This window comes from Protopterus annectens, chromosome 1.part1, assembly GCF_019279795.1.
Source record: "Protopterus annectens isolate FY-2018-M chromosome 1.part1, PAN1.0, whole genome shotgun sequence".
Lineage (NCBI taxonomy): Eukaryota > Metazoa > Chordata > Ceratodontiformes > Protopteridae > Protopterus > Protopterus annectens.
Genome location: NC_056726.1, coordinates 483,982,768 through 484,008,107, shown reverse-complemented (window position 1 = coordinate 484,008,107; position 25,340 = coordinate 483,982,768). Strand labels below are relative to the sequence as shown.

The following is a 25,340-nucleotide window of genomic DNA, read 5'->3' as shown; positions in this document are numbered from 1 at the left end:
CTATCTACTCTAAGTCTAGGGCTGGTTTTGCCACAGCTGTTTTGCAAGGCATGTTGTCAGCTCCTGCTTCTTTATGATTTGCCAGCCTCCCTTACCTCTGCTTTGGGATTCTACCCAATAGTAAGGACTGCAGCAATGGGGAACGAAGAACATAGTACAGTTTTGTACCTACCATAAATGTAGATGTTCGAGGATCCCCATTGCTGCAGTCCAATTTACCTCCCTCCTTCCCTCTGTGTTTAGGGGTGGTTGTGTAGGTGAGGTTACATGCTTATATTTTTGTATATATTCTTGTATATATTGTACATATGTTTGGTGCAGGTATTTTGGGCCTTGTCTTTTTAGGGTCTTCTGACATCTGGGGCAAGAAAAGACTGAGGATATGACGTCGGTCATGCGCATTAGTACCCTGACGTACTGACGTCAGTCTAATGCGCCCTGACCGACGTCAGCCTTATACTCTGGTATTCGGGCCGACTGGACGCGGACTATACCCAATAGTAAGGACTGCAGCAATGGGGATCCTCGAACATCTACATTTATGGTAGGTACAAAACTGTACTTTTCTGTTCAAAATTACAATATTGCTTTATGTCTTATTTATATTGGACAATAAAAGGTCATTAATATTTCAAAACTTCACACTAATTGTACACCCCCCAATCAGTATGCCCGTTGTAAAGTGAACATATCCCAATAGAAAGATGTCCGGTCCCTTTATTGGTGAGTGGCTGGACTTTGTGCTGTTAGGAGATGCTATCTTCAAATATTTTAAAAGGGGCAGGGCAAAATATGAGAAAACAAAAAAGTTAAAAGGTACAGTACTGGTAATGCGACTGATCAGTCTTTTTAACTGATCTCACAACTGTCCAGACTTTAGGAGAGTGTCTTTCACTTTCCTCATATATTCACCCTGTTTGTCAGTCTTCTGGTAATGCTGTTAATTTCAATAAATAAGTTAAAAAAAAAAAAAAAAAAAAAAAAAAAAAACCGAGGCAAACTGATGTCTGTATGCTCCTTTCCATGGCAGCTCACTAGCACTGTACTGATGTACTGTGCAAGCATGCAGACATGCATACCATCCTCATGCACAGTACGTCAGTAAACTGTGAAGAAGGTGCACGAACACTAAAATGCTGTTGTATAAAGGCGTCATTTAAGAAAGATTAGCAATTTCTTAATTTTCTTATGTTATAGCAATAACCCATGACTGGGTGTGAGAATCACAGGATTTACCCATGGATGGCTATGTTTGATCTCTTGGACTTCACCTTCGTGATCAAACCACACCAACTGTAGGTAAATCCTGTAATAACTACAACTAGTCATGGGTTATTGGTAAATTATATCACACAAGCGTAATGCAGAAAAGACACATTTGTCCATGTAGTCTGCTCTTTTGATGCAGCTAACTTTGGTTCTACCCTCCCCATACTTTATCACCACAGTCTTTTCATGTCTTCCTGAAAGCTTCTGTGGGCCTTCAATCTGCAGACTCCTACGATATCTATCATGTTCCATTCATCCAGAATCTTTTTTTAAAAAAGTGAAAAGGATTCTTTTGTGTCAAGATAGAAGTCATTGCCTTTATTTTTGTAGTTGTCTGTCTTCTCAACCACCTCGATGTCTTTCCTCTTCAGTTTTGAGTCATAGGTTCATAGGTTCATAGGTTTATACTAGGCTATCTGCCCTAAGGCATTTATAAGCGTAGCCCAAATTTTTGTGGCTTACGCCACCCCTTATATGAAAAAATACTGTGCCCATTAGTTTGTTGTGCCTCTGTCCAGCAGTGACACAGAGATGATTCCCGGGGTAAACCTACGATCTCCCATCCACAGGTCAAGATTTCTCTTGAACAGAGCCAGCGAGGTTCTCTGCCTCACATGGACCGGGATTTTATTCCACAGCATAGGGAGTCTCTGAGTGATAAATCTATCCCTCCAGCACGTCCTATTTATATCCGTGCGAAGGTTTAAGTCGCTTGCTCTTGTGGTTTTGGTGGATTTGGATTTTTTGAGGTGGAGCATGTCCATTAATTCCGGGTTGGACATGGCCTTGTATGTCAGGCACATGTCACCTCTGAGCAGACGGTATGTGACTGAATAGAGCTGGAGTTTCTTCAATCTGGCAGCATATGACAGATTTTGGAGTCCCTTTATCCTTTTGGTGAGGAACTTTTGGGGTCTCTCCAATTGCTGCAGATGTCGGGTGAGATACATCCCGAATGGGGCATTGTACTCTATCATTGGTCTGATAAGTGAAGAGTACAGGGGAACAATGACCTCACTAGATCTGGATGTGAATCCCTTCGTGATCAGGTGGGCAATGTAGAAGGTCTTTCTAACCACTTTAGCAACGTGAGTGTCAAAAGAAAGGCCACTGTCAACCTGGGTCCCCAGGTCCCTGATAACCTCTTCTGTGCTTAGTGGATTGCCACCTATATGGTAGCTTGGGGTTACCTTGTTTTTCCCGAAGGGTATGACTATACATTTTTTGGCGTTTAACCTCAGGCCATGGCTCTGGCACCAGCTGTCTGTTTCCGTGAGTCCCTTCTCCAGGATATCCGTGTCCGATGCACTTTCCACTATGGCGCCCAGTTTGCAGTCGTCTGCAAGCTTTGTCAGCCAAAGTCCTCCCATGTTGGCCTGTACTTCTGAGAAGTAGATGCCGAACAATAGGGGGCCAAGGACTGAGCCCTGTGGGACACCACTTGTGACCGGCTTGGAGTCTGACATAGCGCCAGCAACTCTAACCCTGTGGGTTCTGTCCTTAAGCCAGTTTGCAACCCATCTTGTGACATATGGGTTTACATTTAAGCTGGTAAGTTTTTCTACAATACCCGCGTGGGGTATTGTGTCGAAAGCCTTTGCAAGGTCAAGGTAGGCTGTATGGACTGCCTTTCCCTCATCAATGGCCTTGGTGACTGTTTCGAAGAAGTCGACCAAGTTCAAAAGGCATGATCTTCCCTTGACGAAGCCAAACTGGGTCGGGTCCAATGTCTGCAAGTCCCCTATATCTTTGTTTATGAGCTCCATTATGATCCTCTCCATAGCTTTGCAGACTAGACTTGTTAAGCTTATGGGCGGTAATTACCAGGGTCCGTAGAGGCACTGCCTTTGTGGAGTGGGACCACAGTTGCCGTCGCCACTCCTTGGGCACGTATCCTGTGGTAAGGCTGAGATTAAACAGCTGCCTTATGTGCGGTTTAATTCCTCATTTAGCTCGTGTAGCACACAGCCGGGGACACCATCCGGTCCCATTGATGCTGTGTTTTTAGCTTTAGAGAGAGCAGCTTTCACCTGCGCATTTGAGATGTCTGGGAGGCTACACTCCGCTGGGATAGTTATCTCTCCTTTAGGGGGAGGGGGGTGAAGTTTGCACTGAACCTGTCTGCCAGTATGTGGGCAATGTCTGTGGGTTCAGTGATTTTTGTATCATTTTGGACTAATTCTGAGCATATCTGGGAGTTTCCACCCAGGTTCCTAACATAGCTGAAAAGGCCTTATGATTGTCCTTTGAATCCATGGCAATTTTTCTCTCAAAATTGGCCTTAGTTGATTTTATGAGTGCTCGTATTTTTTTACTAATAATGATCAGGGGTGATTTCCCTTTTATGGATTTTGTTCTATCATGTAATAGCTTTCTCCTCTTATTGTAAAGTTTGTTAATGGCTGGGGTCCACCAGACTGGACATTTGCCCTTTGTGGAAAGAGTCTTGGTTTTATTTGGGATTGCCTGATCCATGCAGTCCTGGAGGTGTTCATAGAAGGCATTTGTAAGGGCTTCCGCAGCTTGGGTTGTGGTTTCCGCTGGCTCAGGGGCCTTGAAGGATACCACACCAGTCTTGAGTAGTGTGAAGTTTGCTTTAGAGAAGTTCTTCACTGTGGTCTTTTTTGTTTGGGGTGGGGCGGGATGTGGATTTCCAGTGAGATTAGTTTATGATCAGATCTCACCAATGAGGGATATACTTCCGGTGTGGAGCATTTTGTCCCCATGTTTGTGATAATGAGATCTAGTATAGTTTCTCCTCTCGTGGGAACAGTGACTAGCTGTTCCATGGCATTTGAATTTATGAACTCCAGGAACCGTTGGGCTAGAAAGTTAGGGCTTGAGTAATGTTCCCAGTCTATATTCGGGTAGTTGAAGTCACCCAATATGATAGTGTTTGGAGATACATTTATACCCTCCAGTGTCTTAAGGAAGGCTGTGTGGGGTTCCTGAATTTGAGAGGGTGGCCTGTAGCATGCTACAATTTGTAGAGCAGTTTTGCTTATGGTTAGTTGCACCTGGATGGTTTCCGAAGCTTCGTGCGTTGCCACCAACCTGGAGGTGTGGGTATCCTTTATGAATATGGATACACCCCCTCCTTTTGTGGTGTGGTCCGGGTTTTGGGGCCGGAACGCATGATATGAGGTAAAACCTAATAGTGCCGGGGTGCTCTCAGGAGCCTTGAACCAGGTTTCAGTTACAGCACAGACATCGATGTTCTCCATACTGAGAAGGGCCTCGAGTGCGTGCATTTTGAGATTTAGACTTCTGGCATTGAGCAGCATTACCCTCAGTTTCTTCCCATTTTTGTTTTCTAGGGTGGTAGGTTTAGAATTTGAGCCTTGCCTAAAAAAGGCACTATGGGGGTGGCAAGAGCCTTAGCCAATATCCGTAATCCCAGGGGTGACGGGTGCAAGCTGTCCCTTGCGAAGCAGCGTGGCTTCTCAAGCATGTCATCCCAGGCAGACAGACACTGGATCCCCTTTGAATGACACCAGACATTAAGCCAATTGTTAAAGCTGATCATCTTGTCTCTATATTGTGGCATCATTCTTGGTGAAGGAAGGATACTGCTCAGGGTCAGGGTCATACCTGCCTGGGCTACATAATCAGAGAGCTCCTCTATGTCTCTTTTCATGTAGTCCAGGGAGGTACGTCTCAGGTCGTTCACACCAGCATGGACAATGATTGTGTCATATTTGTACTTGCCGTGGAGTGACCCGAGTGCATGTGTTATGTGGCGGATTCTAGCGCCCGATAGGCAGCTTACTGTGACCCTCTCCTTGTTCAGCCTGGTGAGTGGGATGTCAGTGTGTCTGACTATGGAGTCACCTATGACAAGTATGTTTGGTGTTGTATTTGGCCTTAAGGGCTGTGACTGCTTTGCGCACTGCTTTTGTTTTTTATGTGTTGCTTGTGGGGTGTCTTGAGGTAGCAGTTGTTTGGGTGTCTGCTTTGGAGGCCTCTGCTGTTTAGGTAAATTTTTACTCTGAGCCTCCGGGTATGTCTTTGTGTGTTTATGTGTTTGATTCAGTGGTGTGGTAGCATTATGTGAGGCTGGTTTTGTGGTGTGTGTTGTTGCCTTCTCCTCCTGTCTGGTCTTGCCAGTCCTGAGTTGAGAGAGCCCCCAGCACAATCCATTTAATATCATAGGTTCAAATTTCATGTCCTTTCTGATCTGTTTTCTATCAGATTGAATGTACCCAGTTACACAAAAGCATCTACATTTTCTCTTCCTTCATTTCCATTACCATTCATGTGGCTCTCCTTTGCAATCTCTTGACTTGTTTTTATGAAGAGACGGTGAACAAGTGTATTTCATACTGATGGCTGATGAGCACTTGTAGTAGGTCGTGGAAATGTTGCTGGATTTGCAGCATTTCATTATGCAGTGTTTGTATATAGTTAATGTTGTTTGCAGCTTGCTCATTTAGCACACCTTGCATTCTGATGATGACTATAACAGTAGCTGCATAAAGAGCAGCTGTAGTGTGTATAGCACATGCTGGAGGACCATGCTCTTCTGTTTAATTTAAACAAATGTGAATATATGTTTCTTGGTCTGAAATTAAACTACTACTCTCCGTTTTATGTGCCTTATGTCTGTAGTTCATCTCATGGGTTCATGTTGTAAACCTTATACTTTTCATTTGTCAAACTTTGTCAGTGGTTTGGTTTTCTCAGTTATGTAGTCTGAGTATCTGAAATGCAAAGTTGCTATACTGTTTTAGCTGCAGAGTGAGCCCACAAATAAAAAAATGAATGTGTTTAGTTTTTGATTGTCAAATGGGTATTGCTGTAGTAATGCTATATTTCTCCCTGGTATGTGTGATTATTCAGGGAATCCATGTGTTATTTACTGTTTGTACGTATGTATGTATGTATATATATATATATATATATATATATCTAAAATGTGCGTGTGTGTGTGTGTGCTTGTACATTGGACTCTGTATAAACAATTACATTAACAAGCTTTTTTTTTATTCCACAGACCTGGTATTATCTTCACTACAAACATCAGTGCTCTCTGTTGCAGAACATGTTTTGGAGTTTATTCTGAGAAGATTGACAAGTGAATTACATCAAGTAAGTTTACTCAAGTTTGCAAGTATTATTATTATTATTTTTTTATATTATTTCTTAACTGGGACAACAAATAAATTAGACAACTGATTTTTCCTGATGAATTATTCTGCTTGATTTTGTATCCCAAAAACTGAAATATAGATACCTAAGTTAATTAGTAAGTCTCACACAATGAAACTGTGACCGTGAATTGGTTAGGAAATAGTGATTATCTTAGGTCTGCTTTATGTACTGCTGCTGTGTAAATAGGTTGGAAAGCCATTAGAAATCGCCATTTTCCTGTGAAAAACTATATGATCCTCATCTTGTCTCAGACAGGAAACATTTGGCTTTATTGCATGTTGCTGAATGTACACTTTTCTGTTTTAAAACTTGGCCTTGAAGTTGTGATTCTTAAAAGTATGTTTTTTGTGGTCTCTGAGTGCTTTTGTTAGTTTGAGGAAACATCTTTTATCAAAATTTTTTATTGCCTTTGAGCTTCATAAATATTGGCAAGGAAGAAAGGTGCACCTTAAAGTCTGTATGTATGTATACAACAATTCTCAGTCTGCTAAACCAGCTCTGTTGGCATAGAAGGACAAAGCCCTGACTATGGCCCAGGTGTCTCGAGTTTGATTTGCATCTCATGTGCTTGACAGAGCTGGCAGGGAGGATGTATGTGTCCATCCTAGGAGGGGGGTGGGGCAGGGGGGGGGGGCAGATCTGGTCTCTGTTTTGTAGCAATCTTTCAGAGGAAGGAGATGGGCATGTGACCTGGGGGGCAGATGTGTGGTATATCAAGCAACAGAGATGGGTGATCGCCTTCATTGTGTAAGTATATAGTAGCATAAGGGAGCCTTACTTTGATGGAGGTCATACATCCTTCTGTCCAGGGGAAGGGAGTAGTTCGGCTAATAGCAAAAATGTTCTCATTGTCAGGATCCAGTCATGGGTGTAAGCAACCGTAATGGCTGCCTGATTGATGCCAGCTCAAGTTGGATTGGGGATGCTTGATGGGCGGCAGGCACAGAAGCAAAAAGCACATGAGAGGAAAGAACAATTAAAACTCTGATAGTTCTTACCAAAATAATGCATAGAAATACTGTACCTTGAATTTCTTTACACAGTACATCAATAAACTGTGAAAAAGGTGCAAGAACACTAAAGTGCTGTTATACAAAGGCATCATTTAAGAAAGATAAGCAATTTCTTTCTTAAATAATTTCAGTATGTAATAGCAGTAACCCATGACTGGGTGTGGGTGTCACAGGATTTACCTACAGTTGGCTTTGTTTGATCACTTGGGCTTCATCCTCATGATCAAACCGCACCAACTGTGGGTAAATCCTGTGATAACTACAGCTAGTCATGTGTTATTACTAAATTATATCACACAAGTGTAGTGCAAAAAAGGCAAATTTATCCATGTAGTCTGCCCTTTGGATGAAGCTAACACTGTGCAGTTCTACCCTCCCCATATTTTAGCACCACAGTCTTCTCATGTCTTTTTGGAAGCTGCAGTGGACCTACAGTTTGCAAATTTGTGCGATATCTGTCATGTTCCATTCATCCAGAATCCTTTTTTTAAAAGTAAAAAAGATTCTTTTGCATCCAGATAGAAGTCATTGTGTTTATTTTTGTAGTTGTGTGTCTCTTCCTACTCACCCTCATGTATGTTTTTTCTCTTCAGTTCTGAGTCCCTATCACTACCCATTTAATATTGTAGATGCACATTTCATGTCCTTTTCAATCTGTTTTCTACCAGATTGAATGTACCCAGCTCCACAAAAGCCCTTCATTTATTTGTTCTTGTTCTCCTAACGAGAAGAAATTTCCTCGTACATCCTTCTAATATTAATGGCAGGTTATTAGAGACCTGATTGAGCAGAATTACGAAATTCCACTAAAAAAGGGTTGTCTGACTTACTTTTCCCTTAATTTCCCCCCAACCATGATCCTTTCCCTCAATTTAACTAAAAGTGAAACCAATTTATTCTTGCTAATTGACAGCCTTGCAAAGTATTCAGTTTAAGGCTAGTAAGTACACTTACCCTGTGGTGGGTTAGACAGACAGTTGTACCTAATGACATCTCTCTGCCCACAGGACACACCCAGGCAGCATTAGTCTAGGATATAGTGTGATTTGAAGTCCTAGAAATTGGCTACATACATTTTGAAAGGTTGCTAGTGTATCATTAACCTGTGTTTCTCCATTAGATGATTATAGTTTGCGTCTGATTCCCCACACCACCAGCATATTGATTCACATCATAGTTAATTTCAGCTAAGGACCCTGCTCCTTTGTTTCCTAAACTCAGTAAAAGTGTGAGAAATTAAGACTGTAAAAAGCAAAGCAAGGGACCTCCATGCTTTCATGACACACTTTTTTTTTTTTACTAGGGATAAGGCATACTATGTGTGCCATACAGACTTAATAGTCCCTGCCAACATTTGCAGTCTTTGTCCTGCAGCTTCATTGAATAACTGGCTGAACATAAATGCAGCATATTCTTTTTGAGCCCTAAACATGGGGGGGGGGTTCATTGTGGGAGATGACAGAAGAATCCCCTTGCACCCATTTTTCTAGGAATCTTACTTTGTCCAGCAGTGCCTCATGTTTGGATGCACACTTTTGATAACAGTTTTTTTGTAAAGGGAGCCCAGCAGTCAGGTGGATGCAGTATCATAGGAAGAAGTGTGTATGCCTTGGAGAGGCAGGTGGCAGTAATGGAGCAGTAGTAAAAGGTTGACTCAGAATTGCTTTCATTGAGCTCCAGGTCCATTCTTTTATTTTTCTAGTGCTGTTCCCTGCCGTCAGGCTCTTTCCTTTAAGTTAGTCCTTCTTCCGACTGGGTTGGGTTGAGAGTTGAGCTGAGGAGCAGAAACATCATCTGTAGGGTTTGAATTTTTTATTTTGTCTTACCAAAGTTCCACCTGCACTAGTCTTGCTAATGAATAGTCAGGGATCACACTGACCAATCATCTGTAATATCATTCTACTCTGTGACTGTAGGCACAGAACAAAAAAAAGTCAAAATTACCCAAGGATGCCATTTCACTGTAACTCAACTGCTACCTGAGCTGGTAATATGGCTATGTCCAGCCAGTTCAGAAATTAATGAATTATGAGAGCACTGAAGGTGCTTGATGGTAAGGATGGAGAGGGGCAGATCAAATTAAGATGAGCCTGGTAAGAATGGCAAAGAAACAAAAATGACATTAATCACCAAAAATATAAACAGCTGTGCAACCAAGCAAAAAATAAAAACATAAAGATAAGAAAAAATATTTCTCCCAACAATTAACCACCCACAAAAACAACCCAAAAAAATGTTGGCATACGATTTCCCAACTCCTCACCCTGGGACCAAAGATAATCCATCTCCAGCCACCGATAAAACACCATCCCAAATAGCAGAGGCATTCAACACACATTTTATAGACAATATACTCAAACTACTCAATCAACCCAACAAACCCTCACCCCATGCACTACCCCAGCCCCTCCAAAGCTAATGCAAAAAACCCCTCTTCTCCTTCCTTCCTTTCCCTCTCAGGGCACACCTACTACTGACAAATAAATAAATACCTATAAAATAGCATATTTTAAAAAAAGGGGTTATAAAATAATATATACTGAAAATGTATGTGTTAAAAATACAGTGTATGTTACGGATGCATAGAGTCAAAATTTGATAAACCTATACATTCATGAATATGTAAAAATAGATAAAATTGAATAAATATATGTAAAAATCAATAAAAATGTTAGATAAATGTCACTGCTTCATCTTTGCGGACTCCTTAATTTCAGCACACAAGCTAGGGAACAAAAGTCATTTAAACCGGGTAAATTATATGCGTTTGCTTTAATTTGCCACACTAGCTCTCGCAATTCAAGTCTCAAAGACAAGGGTCCAACTCTAAGGTCACATTCAACCTGATTGGTAGCTGTAAAGGTGAAACCCTGTTCAGGGTTTTCTTGAATATGTTTAGCTATTTAAATTATACCAGCTGTCACCCCTTCCAACAGAAGAGATCCGTCGTCAAAGGTCAACTGGTCAGAGTGGCCTGTATGGTGTCTGATGATTTCAGAATTGAATGTGACACCCTTTGCAACATGTTTTTAAAACAGGAATACCCTCTACCTTTATTAGAAGAACTTATAAGGGAGGTACAACATAAGATGAAAGTAGATACTTTTCATCCTATCCTATCCTTAGATGATGCCATTAGTACCAACAACCAGACTATTAATGAAGTTAATCAAATGAACACACTGAATTATTTTAAATGAACTTTTATCACTACTTTTAGTATTGATTCTTACGAAATACGTCGAATCTTATACAAGAACTGGGGTTTGTTAACTACCGACGAACAACTTAGTGGTACTGTGGGGACTAGACCCACCATAGTTTTTAGAAAAGGATCAAATTTTAAGAGCTTTTTAGAAAGAATTCGAACTCAACTGACAAGGGCATCGGCATGTATAAGTGTGAAAGGTGTAACTACTGTAGGTATATGCAAGTGAGCAGTACCTTTACGATTAGGAACAAGAAATAAAGAATTAACAAAAGATTCAATTGTTGTTCTAGGGCTGTGGTCTATTTAGCAAATTGTAGGTCATGCCCATAGGTTCATAGGTAGGTGCTAGGCTATTGGCCCTAGGGTCTATATAAACCTAGCCAAACGGTACCCTGGCCTTTGCCACTCGAAAGTTATTTTCCTGTGCCCCTGTCAAGCAGAGCCCCAGAAGTGATCCCCGGGGTGAATTTCCCATCTCCCATCCAATCATCAAGATTTTTCTTGAAGATTGCTAATGAGGAGCTTTGTTTAATACAGACAGGTAGTTTGTTTTTATATCAGTAAAACTGACGCCCTTTTAGGGACAGGGTTTATGAACATTTATATAGTATTAGAAAAATTAAATTAGACAATGCATTAGCTAAACATATTCAAGAAAACCCTGAACATGGTTTCACCTTTACAGCTACCGATCGGGTTGAACGTGACCTTAGAGGTGGACCCTTGTCTTTGATACTTGAATTGCGAGAGCTAGTGTGGCAAATTAAAATAAACGCATATAAGTTGCCCGGTTTAAATGACTTTTGTTCCCTAGCTTGTGTGCTTGAAATTAAGGAGTTTGCAAAGATGGAGTAGTGACAGTTATCTAACATGTTTATCGATTTTTACATATATTTATTCAATTTTATCTATTTTTACGTATTCATGAATGTATAGCGTTATCAAATTTTGACTCTATGCATCCGTAATATACACTGTATTTTTAACATATACATTTTCAGTATATATTATTTTATAACCCCCTTTTTTTAAAATATGCTACTTTATAGGTATTTATTTATGCAATATGCTTAGATATGGGCAATTGTGCAGCAGTGTTTCATGTTTATGATGAACTTCGATGAATACTGAATGTTTGGTAATGAATTTTAGTGATTTAATGTATTTTAGCCTTGGTGGGTAATCGAGATTTAGATTTAGTTTTAGTTATATTTTTAGTAGGGAAGTGTTGCACCTTTTAAACCTTTTTACTTCTTATGTAATGAATTGTCATGTGATTGATTAATTAATTCATTAATTTATTTATTTTAGTGTTAAATATGGCTGTGCAACTTTGTTTTGACATTAGTTTGAGGAAGTCTTGTCCACTGAGACAAGACGAAAGCGCTTACTTCTATTGTCTGTTCGTTTGGAATAAATCAGTCTTTTGTGTGTAAATCCTACCTGCTACTTGTGGAGTTTCAGTGGTTTGCTCTCCTCTCTACTTTATGGTGCTCCCATTCTGACCAACATCCAGAGTATCCTAAAACACAAACTTGAATCCTATTGTAATAAAATTTCTAAATTTGCTGTAAATGCACCTCATAACAAACACCACTGCACACACTCAATGCCCTTAATTAGCTCAAACTTCCATATCTCCTAGACTCCTTACAACTACACATGGCACATAGTTATATATCAACACAATAACTGCCCTGCTGTCATCTCACTCCTCCAAACCTATACTCTCACCAGGGCCCTCTGATCTGAAAACAAACAACTAGTAACCCTACACAGACCATGCAATAAAGCTGGACAGTGTCTGTATTCCTACACTGTAGCAAAACTGTGGAATGCCCTACCAGAAAACATCAGAGCAATAACTGACCACAAGAGTTTCAAATTCAGACTAAAAAAATCATGTTCTAGAAACAAATACTTGCACCTGTGACAGTACTACATAGCAACCCGTTTAATACCCCCAGTACACCCCTTCCCCTTCCTTTCTATTCCATCCCCTCTACACCCTTTCCTTTTCTTTCTACTCTACCCTTCTTCCCCCACCCCTCCACCCTCTACAACCTTTCCACTCTCTCCTTTTCTTTCTCACAACTTAACCCTCCCTCTCCCTTCTATTTATCCCCCACCCAGAGACCTTTCTCCCTGAAAAAAAAAATTGTAAATGAAAATTGTACATGAAAATTAAGAGTATTAACATACACTGCTGTTTTACTGCCTCCTAAGTCTACTATACCTTTGCAAGTGTATAACAATTATCTGACTTGTAACTTCTTGTAATTCTGCATTTCCTAATCTAGGTCTTTACTGGTGTGGAGCTTTTCTTCCCGGGCCTCTCCTGAAAATGTGTTCTTGACCCAGTTTGACTTTCCTGGTTAACAAATGTCAAATAAAATAAATCAACCCTGATTGTATTGGGAAAGCTTTTACCACTTTCAGTAGATGGGGATTAGTGGGTGCCTAGCTCCTAGTTAAATCCGTGCAGTTATTTAATTAGGAAAACATTTTTGGATCCCTTGACTTGCAGTCGGAGGAATACTCTGTTTATTGACTTTACCTTGACACAAAAAGACAGAAATGCCACTATGAACAATAGTGGTGAGAGGCAGTAAAGTTATCGAACTCCTTCTTGTGTACCTATTGGAGGTAGTAGTGTGTAATTACTGTAGATTCTGAGTACCAAATTGGAATGATGGGACTGTTGCATTATGCCTTTAAGGTTTTCATTTAAATATTTTTAGAATAGGGGATCAGGGACAATGGACACATCTAATAAGACGGCTCCTGCATGACCCTTAGCTTTGCTTCCAGCATTCATTGCTTGCAGCACTGGTATAACCACAGTGATGCCATTGTATCTTTTCTTAAGAAGCCCATGTATTAATCTTGCTATAAGGAGTTTCATTCGTCTTGCAAGAGCTAATGGCATTAGATTAGTGTTCAGCAGCACAGTGAGCATATAGCTTTAGAGATGTGGCCTATACTTATTGGACTTAAGGAGCATGGCTACTTAGGATTATAGGAGTTTACTAGGATATCGACCCAAATGTCATTTTAAGCTTAACTGGTTCAACCCAATGTAATATTGTAGAAGTGCTAGTCAATACCCAAGATTACATTTAGTGATGACTGCCCATGTCCAGGAGGGCTGTTGGTGTTATCCCTGGTAAGAATTTATGGTGCCACATCCACTCATCCATGTTCCTCTTGAACAGTGTCATAGAGGTGCTGTGTTTCACATGAATTGGTAGCCTGTTCCAAAGATGTGGTAGTCACTGGGAGGTAAATCTGTCCGTCCATGTTCTATTTAAGTTGCAGGCCATATTTAAGTCCCTGGAACAGTTAGCCCTAGATCCATTTGATTTATGGATATGCAGTACATTCATTAGGTTTGGATCCTGGGTTGCTCTTTAGGTCAGATATAAGTCTCCCCTAAGACTTATGCTTGACCTACAGAGCAAAAGACTCCCCTAAGATATCTATACGATACGGAGTATAGTGACAGGGATTTTAGTCGGTCCATGTAAGGCACATGCTGGATGCCCTTGATCGTCTTTGTTAGAAACCTCTGATGCCTCTCTAATTGCTGTAGGTATTTGTACTGTACAAACCAAATGGGGCATTATACTCAATTATGGGCCAGATAAGTGCCGAGTATGGGGGGGGGGGGGGGTTTATAACTTCTTTTGCTCTCGTGGCAATGCCTTTACTAATCAAGTGAGCTACATGGAAAGCTTTCCTTGCAACAATAGACATGTGGTGGTCGAAGTTAGGGTTGCAGTCAGCCTGTAATCCCAGATCTCTTACCACTTCATGGGTACTTAGGGTATTGTTATTCATTTGATAGTGTGAAGGGGACAGCATTTGTGCCGAAGGGAATGATGATGCATTTCTTTGCATTCAGTTTGAGACCGTGACTAATACACCAGTCATTGGTCTGTGTGAGACCCTCGTGGAGTATACTGACATCATTTAGGTATTCAATGATTGCACCTAGTTTGCAGTTGTCTGCAAACTTGGTCAGCCACAGCCCTTTAGTTTTGATCTGAACTTTTGAGAAGTATATACCAAACAGCACTGACCCCTGTGGCACCCCACTGGTAACAGGTCTGTTGGCTGATGTGCAGTCACCCACTCTGGTAGTTTGTGAGCCAGTTGGCAACCCATCTTACAGTGAAGGCATTTACATTCAGTTTGCTAAGTTTATTGGTAATGCCTGAATGTGGGATTGTGTCGAAAGCTTTTGCCAATTCGAGGTATGCTGTGTGCGCAGATTTTCCCACATCAGTGGCCTTGGTCACACTTTCAAAAGAAATCCACCAGATTTAACTGGCAGGATCCACCTTTCATGAAGCCGAATTGTGTAGGATCCAGGGTTTGAAGGTCACCTATGTCTTTATTTATGAAGTCCATAATGATGCGTTCCATGGCCTTACAGATGAGGCTGGTCAGGTTTATGGGTCTATAATTCCTCAGTCTGTTGCTAGGCCACCTTTGTGGAGGGGAATAACTGTAGCTGTTCTCCAATCCACAGGAACAAATTCTCTGGTTAGGCTATGATTGAAAAGGGTACTTAGTGGTGATGCAAGTTCATGTTTTAGCCTGTTTAGAAGATAGTTTGTGATGTCATCTGTTCCCATAGAGGCCATGCTCCTTGCCTTGGACAGGGCATTGAGGACCTGTTCTTCAGATATGTAAGGTGGGTGGGGGAGTTTGGGGGAGTGTTTGTTGTACATTAGGAGTGGATAAGGGAGTGAACATTTTGCCAGACCTATGTGCTAGCAGGTTTGCTATCTCTGTGGGGTCAGTGTGTTTGATACCATTTGCCACCAGTTCTTTACATGCTTGGGTCCTACCCTTTAGGTTACATACATAGCTGTAAAAGGCCGTATGGTTATCCTCGGCGGTACTTGCTAGGTTTCTGTCAAAGGAGCTCTTGGAGGATTTGACAAGTTGTCTTATTTGTCTGTTAAGGCTGAGGAGGGTGCTTTTCCATTGTTGGGTCCTTGTCTTTGTTTTCTTGGACAGCAATTTTTTGCATTTATTGTAGAGTTTGTTGATGCTGGAAGTCTGCCATGACAGCTTGATTTTACTTGGGGCTATGGCTTTGATTCTGTCTGGTACGGCTGAGTTTGTATATTTATGCAAGTGATTGTACAGGGCTTTAGTGTATGCTTCGATGTAGTTACCACTTTCAGCTTGTGGTGGGGCTTGGAATGCATTTATACCTTCACCTAGGAAGGCATAGTTTACCTTGGTGAAGTTTTTTAGTCTGATTTCACCCTTTGTGAGTTCTGGTGTTGGTGTCAATTTGAAGGTGATTGATTTGTGGTCAGTTTTAACTAATGAGGGTCCAACAGTTGCAGCAGTACATCTCTTTGACATGTTGGTGACCAGATCTAGAAAGTTCCTCTTGTCAGGATATGGACAGCTTGCTCCAGGACATTTGAATTCACAAAGTCAAGGAACTTTTGTGCTAGCGAGTTTGGGTTAGAGTAGGTTTCCCGGTTGATGGTGGGATAATTGAAATCCCCCCATAACCAGTGTGTTCGGTAACATTTGGATTGTCTTCAGTTTGGTTAGGTAGGCTTTGTGGGTGTCATGACCCATGGAGGGGCATCTCTAACGGGCTAGAACTTCAATGAGGATCTTACCCACCATAACCTGGACCTGGAGTAACTCCATGGAGTTGTCCAGAATGACTAGAGGTGAGATTAATTTACCTCTAATATGGATTGAAACACCTCCCCATTTGGTTTTCACAAGTTCATTTTGTGGTCTAAAGGTGTGGAAGGCATTGTAGTTTTGCAGGGCCGGGTTACACTCTGAGATCTTAGACCAGGTTTCTGTGACTGCAAAAACATCTGTATCTTCTAGTGGGTACAGTTTTTGGTTTAAGCTCCTAGCATTTAGCAGCATGACCGTTATTTTGTTCTGATTGGTTAATTGCACGCCTGTTATGTTGTTTTCAAGACCTTGCCTAAAAAAGGCACTATGGGGGAGGCAAGAGCCTTTGCCAGCAGCCAAAGGCTTAGGGGTGCCAGGTGCAAACTGTCTCTGACAAAGCAGCAAGGTTTGTTGACCTTGGCTTCCCAGGCAGACAGGAAATGGATCCCCTTGGAATTACACTAAAAACTAAGCCAATTATTGAAATTGATTATTTTTTGTTTATACTGTGGCGTCATTCTAAGTGAGAGTAGTATGCTGCTCAAGGCTAGGACATACTTGCCTGGGAGACACACTCAGAAAGCTTGACCATTTCTCTATTCATATAGTCCAATGAGGTACATATCAGGTCATTCACACCAACATGAACTATGACAGAGTCATAACGTACTTGTTGCTGAGAGACCGGCGTGCATGTATGATTTAGCGAACCCTGGCAGGAGACAGGTAGCTAACCGTGTCGTTCTTCTTGTCCAGCTTGGTAAGTGGGACATTCTTGTGTCTCTGTATTGAGCTACTTTAGCTTCATTTAGCTCCTTCCATATAGAGCCATTAGTAGCCGCCTGCTTATACCATGCCAGCTGCAGTGGTACTGCATCACTTGCCAAATATTTATAGCTATCCAAAGGCAGGAGACTGGCTGCCCATAGGGCCTATGTGCTGTGCATTCGGTGAATATTGTACTGCTGGTCCTGTTATTTCATCTGCAATTAATGGCATTTCCAATCTTCCCTTTTCCACCATTACAGCAGCTTAGCGATGTCCTTGTGCTACTGCTTCTTTTTTTCCCTATCTTTCCTCTTCTAATCCAACATTACATTGTCTGTAGAAGTACTGCCAAAACCTCATTAGTATATTCCTGTGTGTTCACCAGTGTATGGTTCCTTTTCCTCTTCTTTCATAATAGTATATAGAGTTATTGCAGCTTGTTTAGGCTGTACCCAGTTTGCCAGCATATACTCATATTTTGCCCTTTTACTTGTATCTTCCAGTATTTCTCCTGCCATTTTGCTCTCTCCAATGACCACTTCTCAGTTTTATAATTTAAAAATCTGCATTTCATTGTCCTTGAGTTTCTGTCATTTTCATCAGGTTTCTTAGAAGCACCATTGACTCATTTTCTAGTTGCATTAAATTTCTTACTCCATCTTCTCCTGTAACATGCCCTTTAATCCTTTGCTTCAGACATGCCTTATAGGGTACCCACCAACACAGGCTGCACCACTATCTCAACTGACATTTTTTTTTAATTTCTCTATTTTAACCTTACTGTAAAGGTTGGACCTGCAAGCAACCATCTGCTGAGTGTCCTCCTACTAATCCATCTGTCCCCTCCATGATTTAATGGCAGTACTGAAGGCTGGTAGTCAGACAGCCAAAAGCATCTGCTGTACCTGTAGGCAGTGTGGACTCCCTTCTGTGGAGACCAGCCAGATCTCTATCTTGCTACACATCAGCCACAACACTTTTTACAATCTATAATTCTTCCAGTTTAAGTGCATTCAGCACTATATAACCAGATGTATAGAACCTGTTAGGGTAGTCTGTTGCATGTCCATATGACTGGGATGTTCTTGCCTCTGAAATATTCCCTCCCTTGGAAGGTCGAACGTCAAGCTGATGTGTCCATTTCTACATACAGAATACTGTCAGGGTTCTTAAAACATACTCTACACATTCTATAACAGTATCATATCATCATTAATTTATAATTACAGCTAAGACCATGTTTGCTTTAAAGGAAAACTCAATTTCTGAACTCACTTTTTTTCATAGTATCTTTGTTTTCCGAGCTATTTTAATATGTGTTTCTTACAAAATTTTAATATATTGTTCCTTAAACTCTCCTGCATGGGGCCTGCCATTAATTTGATCTTGAGTTAGTACTCCCCCTTCCCAGAATCCATTTCATATCCAATTTATATGTGTCATGTTAGAGATGAGGAAGTTGTGCTGTCTTCCTAGTCCATTGCAATAGAATGGCAGCAGTGGGATTCACAGACATATTACATACCTTCTGTATCAGGAGTGCTTGCATATTTTATTCCTGAATGACCGGCATTTATAGTTCTGTCAGAGCCTACTTTAAACAATTCAGATGAATTTTACAACTGCAACCAAAGAAAGTAGCAAATCGACAGACTTTTGTAAGGATGGTCTTTTTGTAGTTTTGTACTATGACTACTGGCATACTGTCTCCCACGGTCTTCCCAAGGTGTCAAAGCTAGTATTGCAATCCAAGCACTTCATAGTACTTGCTCTGCTACTCACCAGACCAGTGTGCAGTTTTTTGGTTGCCCTGATGTTGGAGAAATGTGCTAATTTATACAACTCCCCCCCCCCATTAATCCATTAATATTCAAAAATGTGCACTCTGATTGGTCAGCGTGCACGTTGTAAATCAGAGTTATAGTAATGGAAAAAGGTCCGGTCGCCCGGACTTTTTCCATTACTATAACTCTTTTTTCTCACTGTTTCGCTATGTTAAATGAGTTTAACATAGCGAGGCAGCTTTAAAAAAAGCAACGGAGATTCTCTGTTGCTTTTTTTAAAGCTGTCTCGCTATGTTAAACCCATTTAACATAGCGAAAACAGTTTGTAAAAAGCAACGGAGATCTTGCTTTCTCCGTTGCTTTTGCCCACAGTTCTGATGTACTGCGTAGGCAGACGCATGCACAGTACATCAGAACTGCCGCAGAATACCAGACAGCTGTGGAAGGGCAGCAAGGAGGCATTATACAATGCCATTATTTAAGAAAAGTAATTATTTTTTCTTAAATAATGTCATTATATATAATAACCACTTCTGGGTGTGGGTAATGCTGGATTTACCCACGGTTGGCTTTGTTTGACCACTCGGGCTTCGCCCTCGTGACCAAACCACGCCAACCATGGGTAAATCCAGCATTACCCACACCCAGGCGTGGGTTATTGCTATAGTATTTGCCATTTTTGCTCAAAAGCATTTTACAAGTACTGTCCAAAAAACAATAACACTATCTGTTCTTGAATTTGTGTTTAATAGTTTGTTTTTTGAACTGGGGCACAAATGCCCTCAGACATAATATTTTCCCCCTCTTCTTTTGCATTGCTGCCCCTTGATTTATTTTGCAGTGTAACAACACTTCGTCAAAACCATAATCCTTGAACATGACAAATTAGTATTTTTGCATATAAAACTAACATTGCATTTTATTATACTGGTATAGAAAATACAACTTACAAGTGTATCGCTATACAATTTATCTAGTTACCTCTTAGGTTTCCCATTGTTTTAGATGCCCAAAGTGGGACATTCTTACTGAAACTTGAGATTGTGTAGGAAAAACATGCCATTGTTAAAAAATAATTATTTTCACATTTGATGTGCAATTTTGGCTTGTTATACTACTATATTTGATATTAAGATGACTTAAATGTAGTTTCTCAGCTTTCTTTGGCTTTGAGTGAAAAGTCACAGAATATTTTTTCATATAAAATATCAAAACATTTGCCTTTTTCATGCCCCACCCCAGGACAGAACTGCTCAAAATCAGTATTGCCCTGCAGAGAGAGAGAGAGATGAGTAGTAACCCTGTCGACAAGGTGCACTAATATTGTTTCTTTTCTTCTCTGCTATAAAGGCAGTGGAAAACAGTTTTACAATACACTGTCTTTTTTTATATCAGCTACACGTGCTGACATCAGTCGGACTAAATTGCCTATTCGAGATTGTGGTCTGTATCTGACAGGAAGAGCACTATGCTATGTCATGCAGAAGGAGACAAATTCCTCTGCCAAAGTATTCAAGAAGTTATGTTTAAAAAAATGGGTGGGCTTTCCCTTCTTTTAATACAAAGGTAAGGGAATTAAGGTTTCATGAAATAAAAGTAGGTTTCTGGTACCAAAACAATACTGGAACCATGGTATATGGATAAAAGCAATCTAAGGGTGGAGTTAAACTTTAAGAGAGGGTTGACTTTTCCTTAAATTAAAATTGCTAATGCCCTGCCCTCCTTATTGCTGCTAACCATCTCCACTTGCCAAAGGAACCTTTTTTTGAAGAAGAGTCATTCTTCTTTTGGAAACATCTGTGCAAGAATGCTACGATTGTCCCACCAAAGTCGTGTTCAATTTTTCTACCTCTCTGTTTGTTTTAGTTCTCCTGCATAACCATAATAGTCATATGTAAAGTGACAGTAAGAAACAACTGTCTTAAGAGATATCATTTCCCTCATTATAGGAAGCAAATTTAATGAAACATTTGTAACATGGAAGCAAACAGCACGCAAACACTTCGGGATAGAACATAATACTCATATGTGTCATACCAAGCTGCATTGCTTTCCACCAGCTCTGCTTACCTCCGTGTAAGCTAAAGGGTCAGAGGCTCATGAAACACACACAGGAAGGATTCCCCAACTGAACTGCCTTGGAGGTTTGTCCTGTTGTTTTAGACGTAAACAAAGTATCAGCATTTGTTAGGTAACTCCATATTCCAAGGTGGCCTTTATTAAAATCAGGATCTGTAAATGTTTAACAGTGCTTCTTCAGTGCATTATATGCTCAAACACCCATACCATAGTATACAATTACTTTGTCCAGTTTAAACTGAGGTAGTTGAGGACCAAGCACTTTCATCTATATAAGCAACTAAAATGGCAGCTACTTGCTTTTTTTGATCTCTGTATATATTCTAGGTTTTCCACTGAATATTCCTGGAACAGCTTTACGGAGAGTTTGGGGTCTTTGGTGAGGAACATATAGCATGATTTGTTTGTGTCTTTCGGCTTTTCCCGGTTAGGGGTCGCCACAGCGGAACTCCGGTCTGCTAATGATTGGCAGTTGATTTTTACATACCGCTTGCCAGGCCTGATGCACAACCTTCAATGAAGGTACGCCCATTCACGCATGTCTCCACGCAGAAGACGCTCTAGCTGAGAATCGAACCGGACAGCGTCTTACTGTGAGGTGACAATGCTACCGCAGCACCACCACCGTGGGTTTATATAGCATGAATAATTTTGGAATTAGCTTTTTTTCAGAACTTCCTCTTTCTAGTCTAACAGGAGCTAGGTCTCTCCAAGAGCAAGAGCTCCATTTGCATTGTATTACTGTATGCCATCTTGCTTCTTTGGGAGTTTCAAGTGTTTAAAACTAAGGGATTTACTCTTAGTTTACTTGGAGTTGAAAGATGGATCTCCTCTTCCATACTGTCATTCTCAGATGCATGCATGTCAGCCTTAAGGCAGCCGCTGCTTGGCACCACTCATCTCTAAACTTCCCCTCCTGGGGTGTTTAGGAACCTCCTTTTGTTGTGATAGAGCAAAACAAAGACATTAATTAAATTATATTAAATCATGCAATGACTAGCCTCCTCTACAGAGGTACAGAGCAGCAGGGATTAATAATTATACAGAAAAAGACAGATTTGGTGTCTTTAATTGCTGGCGCAGACTCTTTCTAAGCACAAATAAAGCTGCAAAGTAGTCATGGACTACTGTGATATAATATTACTGCTGCTGATCAGTGCTTAAACTACCAGAACAAGGAAATAATCGTGAAAAATTAGAATTCATTTGAACTTTTAAGCGTCTTGGAAGAATCATCTTATTCAGTCTTAAGTTGTATATCTAGTACACTAATAATGTGTAAATTTTCTGTGATCAACTAGCCTTTAGGTTATTTAAGTGTGATGTGCATGTGGTGATAAAAATCCAGTGTGTGGATTTTCTACTTTTTCTACTTTTACAGGCAGACAGATAAACTTTATATTATTTCAGTGTTTGTTTTCAGATCATTCAGATTGCGTGAAAACTGCCTGTGCTTTCACTTATTTTATACCCTAGTCCTGGTGCATCATTATCCCCTGCGTGTTTTCAGCCCCCCCTTTCTCTGCCTATGTCTACTTTGGTGAGCATCCCAGGATTTCAAGATTACATTAATGGTTATACAACATATTCTTGATGTCAGAAGCTTTTTGAAGAATACCTTCCAGCATTGTGATCCATTGTATTGTGACTGCTATGCAGACCATGCAGTTGATACTTTTAGAAGTACTGTAGGTGGCAAGGCCTAATACAAGAGAATATCTTATTCAGATGTGATGTAGCAATCTTTTGCTTAGCTATCCATGCACTGAATTTGACACTTTTCCCCTTTGTAAGTGCTGTACTTTTGGGGCACACTTTTTCTAATTGTTGCACACAAAGCTGAAAGCTAAAGTGAAATGATTTGTAGAGGTGCCCAATTTAGTACACAGGCATGTTTTGCCATCTTCTTAAAGCCTACTCTTTACTGAGGAAAATCTGTAATATAACAAACATCAGTTAGTAATTGTTAGTATACATTTCTGAAACGTTTGATGAGCAGGCACATTTTTAAAAACATATTTCATCCCAGCTCAGCTTTTAGTTCATGGTGGCATTATATTTTCCTTATTTATTAGTGAGAGCATTTTATATGAAAAATCAGAAATCTGATCCGGAACATTTCTCTTCTGATGCTTTCGCATATCCTTTTGATCTGAAAGCATTTCTGTAACAATAGCTAAACCAATGACAACACATTTACCATCTTCATATGAATGTAACTTAGAAGAAACTATGCTTCAAAGAAAGAATGAGTAATGAAACCTTTTGACGTGTTTAGGTGTAGAGTTTTTTTTTGTGTTTGTAATATGTATGTATAGGCTCTTAGATAAGTACTAGGCTAGCTGTCTTTGTGAACTATTTGTAGCCTAGCCAGTTTTCCATGTATGTGACTGTGAGTTAAACACTTTAACCATTATGTCAGTTCACACACACACACACACACACACACACACACACACACACACACACACACACACACACACACACACACACACTTATATGGCCTTTTGTCAAAAAACACTAAGCTTTATTGCCAGTCTTCTAATGCAAATAATTGCAATCTGAATCCCCTACTGAAGTGTTTTTTTTTTGCAAAGGGAACCCTCCCCTCTGCACCCCACAACCCTGTGACTGTATATGTATGTGTGATTTATATATATATATATATATATATATATATATATGTATATATATATATATATATATGTATACATCTATATATAGATATATATATATATATATACATAGATAGGTAGATGTGTGTGTGTGTGTGTGTGTGTGTGTGTGTGTGTGTGTGTGTATATATATATATATATATATATATATATATATATATCTCTATGAGTCTACTTCGACCCATCGAAATTACACTTCTTCAAAACTGAAATAACTGATCCCAACGATTTAATGAAAACGCACTTTCGCGAAACCCAGTACATCGGGGGGGGGGGACATTTATGCAGGGGACAAGTTTACCTGCACCCCCACTACTTATATATACTTACTGCAAGATCACAGTACATTAAGGAAAAGGGAATATTCCCTTATTCTCACTGTACCACAATCTGTAATGCCTGCTTGGTGTACTGAGATTCGCGAAAGTGCATTTTCGTTGAAATGCACTTTCGCAGAACTGGGATCGGCTATTTCAGTTTCAAAGAAGTGTAATTTTGATGGGTCGAAGCAGACCCATAAAGACGTGTGTGTGTGTGTGTGTGTGTGTATATATATATATATATATATATATATATATATATGTATATATAAAAATATGATAAAATTATGATTCTTTATGTATAATAATTCTGTTTTTAAGTCACTTATAAAGCTTCAAAAATAATGTAAAATGAAACATGTACACCCATGATCATCCTTTTTTCATACATTTGTAAAACTAACTTTATTGTGCCTCTTCAGTATAAACAAAAGCAGTGAACAGTTACCTCCTTACCTATGAATAACTTCTGTTGCATATATAATCTTAGTTTAAAGTACATCTAGTTTACAGGTATATGCTGTCCTTTTATGTAATAGTGGGTTGCTTGTATAAAATGTGCGACTCTAGATATGCTGTTTTTTATATTGTGAATAACGCTTATTTAGTATGAAAAACATTTACCTATTTTGAACTGATTTTTTATACTGATTAAACAAAGTATAATTTACTTATTGACTGCAACTTACATGTATCATTTGTGGGTGTGATAGTGAACTGTTTGTTAAAAATGTTCATGTGTACAGTCTTTTACATTATCTATAACAGTGTTTTGCATGGACAAAGCTGTTCCTAATTTTGGTGATGTCTTACAGTATTTGAATGGAAATTACTACTTGACTGAAGCTTACATGTATATCTTCATTACTTTGTTAATATGAAACTAGAGATTTTCTGCCCAAGTGTTCACTGAAAATGGGAATTGTTTCCCTTTCAGGCCATCCCAATTAACAACTGCAAATAAAGAAATACATTTTAGTTGAGGCTGCTGTGTCAGATTATTTCTTTGCTTAATGGTAATAAGGGATTTTGGCAAATTAAAGTTGTCGAAGAAAGAGTTCAAAGCTGTATATATTAAATGCACCTGTAAGAAGATGCAGATTCCTTTTACTTCCAATTTACATTTTGCAAGTTCCAGTAATGAGGTGTTTTCAGAGAGTTAATTTGCAGGGTTTAATTTTGATACATTGGAATGAGGTGCAACCAAACAAGAATGCAACAAAGTGCTGATACATTTATTGGCAAAACTAAAGACAGAACAGCCTTAAGCTGAACAAGAGTAAATGTCCGGGATACATGGGGAAATATTTGTCTTTGGATGGCTTGTAGTCAGATAAATAAAATATACAGCTGTGGTTCAGATGCCACTATCAGAAGATAAAGAAGCTTGTGGATAGATTATC

At 39.9% G+C, this 25,340-nt stretch overlaps 1 protein-coding gene across 1 annotated transcript in view; it reads left to right on the top strand.

Moving 5' to 3' along the window:
* The window catches only part of TARBP1 (TAR (HIV-1) RNA binding protein 1), a 2,802,917-nt gene that overhangs the window by 1,044,023 nt on the left and 1,733,554 nt on the right, over positions 1 to 25,340 (top strand). The window contains exon 13 of the mRNA XM_044087106.1: positions 6,263 to 6,357. Coding sequence (XP_043943041.1) covers positions 6,263 to 6,357 — 95 coding nt within the window. The remainder of the gene's footprint in view (positions 1 to 6,262; positions 6,358 to 25,340) is intronic.